This window comes from Pomacea canaliculata, linkage group LG13, assembly GCF_003073045.1.
Source record: "Pomacea canaliculata isolate SZHN2017 linkage group LG13, ASM307304v1, whole genome shotgun sequence".
NCBI classification, from domain to species: domain Eukaryota; kingdom Metazoa; phylum Mollusca; class Gastropoda; order Architaenioglossa; family Ampullariidae; genus Pomacea; species Pomacea canaliculata.
The window spans coordinates 22,935,215-22,941,563 of record NC_037602.1 but is presented as its reverse complement, the minus strand read 5'-3'; the positions used below and the strand labels follow the sequence as shown (position 1 = coordinate 22,941,563).

Sequence of the window (6,349 nt, the reverse complement as noted above, 5' to 3'; positions counted from 1 at the left end):
TACAGTACATCACTGTCATTATGTCAACTACTACAGTACATCACTGTCATTATGTCAACTACCTGTACTACAGTACAGTGATTACTAGTCACTGTCATTATGTCAACTACTACAGTACATCACTGTCATTATGTCAACTACCTGTACTACAGTACATCACTGTCATTATGTCACTACTACTACAGTACATCACTGTCATTATGTCAACTACTTACTATAGTACATCACTGTCATTATGTCAACTACTACAGTACATCACTGTCATGTCAACACCTGTACTACAGTACATCACTGTCATTATGTACAACTACTACGTACATTCAACTGTCATTATGTCAATGTCAACTACTACAGTACATCACTGTCATTACAAACTTGTCAAACTACTGTATTATGTCTACACTGTACTTGTCACTGTCACTACTACAGTACATCACTGTCATTATGCACTCTACTACAGTACATCACTGTCATTATGTCAACTACTACCAGTACTACAGTACAAGTCACTTCATTATATGTCATTATACATCACGTCATTAGCCACTACTACAGTACATCACTGTCATTATGTCAACTACTACAGTACATCAGTACTACTACAGTACATCACTGTCATTATGTCAACTACTGTACTACAGTACTCAACATATATCAACTACTACAGTACATCACTGCATATGTCAACTACCTGTACTACAGTACAACTCACTGTCATTATGCATACAATGTCACTAAAGTACATCACTGTCATTATGTCAACTACTACGTAGTCACTGTCATTATGTCAACTACTACAGTACAGTGATTATATCATTCACTGTCATTATGTCAACTAAGACTACGCGCACTAATCAGTACCAGTCGTCCCAGCATGCTGTAATGCGTGACGCGCATGCCCATTACAGACGCGTGCACAAACGGACATAAACCGTCAGTACACGTGCAGTAGCATCAGGACATCAAAAGGACGCCGCTCTTTAGAAAGCAGGGGCCAGAATACAGAACGTGACCGGCAGCAGTTACCTCCCCGTGTCAAGTGCGGCTGTTAATTGTTTCTGTGGACGCTGGGCGCGGCCGTGTGTAACGTGGCAGGTAGACAGGAGCAGGCAATGTGACACACCTGTATGATGGGTGGCCGCTGCTCCCGTCCACAGAGCTACATTGACAGGAGTCTGAGGCCGCCATGGTGGACACCTACTGCTGGCTCACTGCAGTGCACGTGTGTGACACTGACGGGTGCGCCTGTGCAATGTCTTTCACGTGATGCACGCACCCAGCTTCTCTGCATCCCGTAGATTGTAACGATTTTGTTGTGGAGGTGGTGAGGAGGGGAGGGGTACGTTAAGCATCTTGTGGCTGTTGGACTCTCAGTTTGAATATTGTGATGTCAATATGACTAATCGGGTTTTGACTCTCACTGTATGTCCTGATGTTCTGTTGTCAATATGACCCCGACTGTGACCTCTGATCGGCGGATCAGTATGCCGAGCACAGCGAGTAGCTTTCCTGTGGCCTCCACTCTGTCTCTCACTCCCAGTCCTTCAGGCAACAGTGGAGTGGTTCATAGTCCTCCAGGAAACAGCTGACAAACAAGGGCGACAATGTTAGCTGCTCTCACAACATATCAAACAAGGGGGATAAGCCGAGAGAGAGAAAGAAGAAGAAGCAGCTGGCCCCATGCCCATAACCTGCCTGCTGTGTCCTCACACCCTCCCCTCTCCTGTCCTCCAGGTCTGAGGGTGGACAGCCCATCTCACCTTCCTCTGTGGTCATCTGTAGCAGACACTGCAAGAGCCTGGTGTTCAGTCCTCGACAGACGACGACAGTCCTTCGTTTGGTGAGTCTGCCGGAGACTGGCGCAGTCCGGGGTGGTTACTGGGGTGGAGTACAGGACCGTACCCGCGTGAGGAGTAAGGACACTGACACACTTCCACATCTTTCGTCTGACAGCATTTCCAGTATGACCAGGTACAGCTTTCTTCTTTTTGAAGGTATGCTTGTCCATGCATGCTTAAAGACGCAGAGAGAGAGAAGGACAGAGAGAGAGAAGGACAGAGAGAGAGGAGAAAGAGAAAGAAGGAGAGAGAGAAGGAGAGAGAGAGAAGGACAGAGAGAGAGAAGGGGAGAGAGAGAGAAGGACAGAGAGAGAAGGAGAGAGAGAGACAGAGAGAGGAGAAAGAGAAAGAAAGAGAGAGAGAAGGAGAGAGAGAGAGTGTGTGTATGCGAGAAAGTGTAGGTGTATGTTCAAGCAGCGTGTCCGTGTGTGTGTGTGGTCTTACAATGGCAGAGAGGAGTTGTGGTGTTGGTGTTGGTGTGGGAGTTCAGGGGTCTGTGCTGTATCGACCGTTGTGAGGTGGTGACGTCTGTTCACTGTTCACATCTGACTCTCCTCTCCTGGCTTCCAAAGTCACTGGCAAGATGTTCTTTGACAGAAGCTGTTCTGACTGAGCTCTAGCTCGTTATGTGTGAGGAGAACGGTTGCAATGATGCTGATTACAAACTGCGGTAAGCTATTTACGATGTGCGAGCTGTGGTAAGTGCGTGTACGGGAGGGATAACTCCCCCAGCGTTGTCTTCAGGGCTGGCAGGGCAGTTCTACAGCTGCAAATATCTCACACACGTCGGCCTGACTATTGTAAATCGGCGAGAAAATGAGGAGATGTCGAGAGGTAGACACCAGGCGAGAGAGAGAATTGTGACAGAACATTAGCCTTGACATCAATTAACGACAAGCAAGAGAGGCAACTCTAGTGATGTGAAGACTAGGCGAGGAGGAGGAGGAGGAGGTCCTACGAGCCAGTTGCAGCTAGAATTATTTCTTCTTCAGATAAATCTCCTCAAAAGATTATTTGTTTCTTGTCTTTTATTTCCTTCAGTCGATGATATGCTGTGCCGATAAGTTATCGCAGGAATGTGTTGAAAGAACATTGAGTCTACGTCATATCAGACAATAAGACATGATGACAAGGTTTGTTATTGTTAGTCGATGATGATGATAGCAAGGTTAGTTGTTATCAAACCTGGTGATCACAAGGTTTATTATTGTTGAGCTTCAATGATCTGTATTCTCCGATCACAGTTGCGGAAAGTATGGTGACACAGAAATAATTAGACAACAAACACTGGTAGTAAAGTACTAGCATTATGAAATATGTTTTCTTCGACTGACAGCCCGTCCATGAATTATTCTGTGACAGCTGAGTTTGCCCTCGTGATGATATCATAGATGATACTAATTATGAGCAGCATAACACAAGAGGTGACAAACATTTAGTGTAATGACTACAAACATCTTGTGAAACCGTCACAAACATCTAGTGCTATATGACAGACTTCTAGTGTATTATGACAAACACCTAGTATATGACAGACTTCTAGTGTATGACAAACACTCTAGTGTATGACAAACATCTAGTGTATTATGACAAACATCTAGTATTATGAACAAACACCTAGTATGACAAACACCTAGTATGACAAACATCTAGTATATGACAGACTTCTAGTATATTATGACAAACAGTTAGTGTATGTATGACAAACATAGGTATGACAAACACCTAGTGTATGACAAACATCTAGTATATGACCGACTTCTAGTGTATGACAAACATCTAGTGTATTATGACAAACATCTAGTGTATTATGACAAACACCTAGTGTATGACAAACACCTAGTATATGACAAACATCTAGTATATGACAAACATCTAGTATATGACAAAAACACTAGTATACAAACACCTATATAAAAAACTCTAGTATATGACAAACATCTAGTGTATGACAAACACCTAGTATATGACAGACATCTAGTATATGACAGACTACTAGTGTATGACAAACACCTAGTATATGACAAACATCTAGTCTCTACAGGTCTGTGGTAGCGAGGACAAGAGACGTGGCCTGTCCTGTCGAGGTGCTTCATGGCTGTGACATGATGTGACATGATGTGACATGATGTGACTGTCGACCCACCCGGATGTTGTGGCCCCAGTTTATGCTAGCCCTGTATTCCTTCTGCAACAGTCTGGGGTGTCCTGTGTGAGATGGTTGCAAGAATGTGTCAGAAACATGTCACAGATGTTGACTGTGTGTCACACCTGACTTCTGTTTGCGCCCTGCAGGGTCAGGCCAGTGTCTCACAAGGACTTGAGTCCTGGGGTCCAGACCCGGCTGAGGACTACAGTCTGTCCTGACACTTGTCCGTCTCTTGCTCGTCTTCACTACTCTGCTCTATGCTTAGAACGAGGCTACATCGTGTCATTGCCTGGTGAGTTCTGACTGAAGGAATCAGACTCCACGCACTGACCTCTCACTGCTCTTGTGGGGAATGAGGGAATAAGCACTGTGGGGAATGAGGGAATAAGCACTTGGGATGAGGAATAAGAAATGAGGGAGCACTGTGGGGAATGAGGGAATAAGCACTGTGGGGAATGAGGGAATAAGCACTGTGGGGAATGAGGGAATAAGCACTGTGGGGAATGAGGGAATAAGCACTGTGGGGAATGAGGGAATAAAAGAAGGTCACGCACACGATACAGCACCAGCACGGAGAGAGGGAGAGCGAGAAGGGGGACACTGAATCTTCCTCTCTTTTTTTTCTCTTGTATTCATTTAAAGGAAACAGTCTTCAGGCAACTGATCAAGACTCTAGAATACCACGTGACTATGTACGTTACAACTTTGTAGTAGCTACTCACAGAGTACGTCACAGGTGACTTATCTAACAGCAGGAGCAATCACGATGTACGTCACATCTCACGCTTCCTTCTTTCTCTCAACATTAACAAACAAACAAACACAATCACTCCGGACGTTGATGTTCGAATAAACATATTTGCTACAGATCAACAAGTAGTCACATGATTCATTAACCTTTACTTTCATACTTTCATAGTATTCGAGGCATAACATCAGGTGTGACATTGGGTGACTAAACATCGGCATACCATTGTGGCGAAACCATCAATCAACATGCAATCAATAAACAACACGCAATCAACAATCAATGCGCTACTCACACCACAAAATTCGATTATTTTGCCTCCTAATGCATGAGTTGAGGTCAGCCATCACATTTTAAAGGCTATTTTTAATTAATTAATTTTATTCATGAAACGCTTTTATAAAAGTACAGGCAACGTAGAGATGCGATCCCTAGGAATAACAGAACAATTTTTGAAATGCGGAAATAGCAGATGCACAGAGGGGCCCGCGGCACAGGCCCCCGCCATTCGTGTCCCCAACTGACAGCAAGTCTCCCTCCCTCACATCCGGGCTCTTCAGTCGCTAATGCGCCATGAGGACACTGCCTCAATGACCAGAACTGAAGACTTACTACACGGAACAAGAAACAGGATCGGATATTCAATGACCCGCCGGTCCCCCCTTCCCACAGCAAGGAGGTGGTGTGTGTAACCAGTTGCCGTAGGTAACCGCGAAGTAAACAACAGCGCAGACGCCATTGTGAGAGATGTGAGTGGCTTGCCCTTGTGCAAACTATGTAACCCTTCCAGCTCCCCCTGTCTTGCCCCACTCCCCGCATTCCCTTCCTCCCCATCCCCTGTACAGATGCGCTGTGCACACCATCTCGCCCGCCCTCTGGCGACCGTCAGGCAGTGGGCGAGGGGACACCAACACGACTGCTGGCGGGGAGACAATTCGCGATAAGCGTGGCACAGAAATGCCATTGTTGGGCGCAGTTGTCTCCTCAAACATGCAACGGTTACGGCGCCTGATCGCAAATGTTACTTGTGTTGAGCAAAGATGGCCAACTGCAAGATGACCAGGTGTGACTGGTGGCGCTCCGGCAGGTGTGACTGGTGACCTTTGGAAGGAATGTTGAGACGTGGCTGAGGGCGAGACATCTCTAACAATGACACAATGGGGACAGTGACGTGCACTTAGGACTGTGCAGCTTGCTATGACGTGACGTCATGTCTTGAAGCTGAGCGCTTGTCACTCTCGCTGCTGACACTTTCTTCATCACCACTGACATCCCCAGGGCCCAGCACACAGGGACTTCCATCATTGTCCACACCACGGAGTAGTTACGGCTCGTGGACTGACTTCTCAGTTGAGCTCAACGACTGGAAACGAACGTGAAGAAAACTAGACTTCTGTCTTTAGTTGGTGTTCAAGTTAGCTTGTCCTGCCACGGACAGACACCTGCCATTGCCGGGTGGACGGTAAACTACCACGTCACTTATAGTCAGCCGGTATTTGTGTCACGTTACAACACAGTGCTTTCGCGAAAGAACGTGCAGTACAGCAAATTATTATTCAAACCAATTGTTTTAAGTAAGAAGTATCTACAGTAAGACCAACAAGACATTCACTG

The 6,349-nt window shown here is 45.8% G+C and overlaps 1 protein-coding gene across 1 annotated transcript in view; it reads left to right on the top strand.

The window, feature by feature from the left end:
• The first annotated feature begins 1,354 nt into the window (after positions 1-1,354).
• LOC112553610 (unconventional myosin-Ie-like) overlaps positions 1,355-6,349 on the top strand; it is a 30,618-nt gene continuing 25,623 nt past the window's right edge. The window contains exon 1 of the mRNA XM_025220951.1: positions 1,355-1,971. Coding sequence (XP_025076736.1) covers positions 1,964-1,971 — 8 coding nt within the window. The 5' untranslated portion in view covers positions 1,355-1,963. The remainder of the gene's footprint in view (positions 1,972-6,349) is intronic.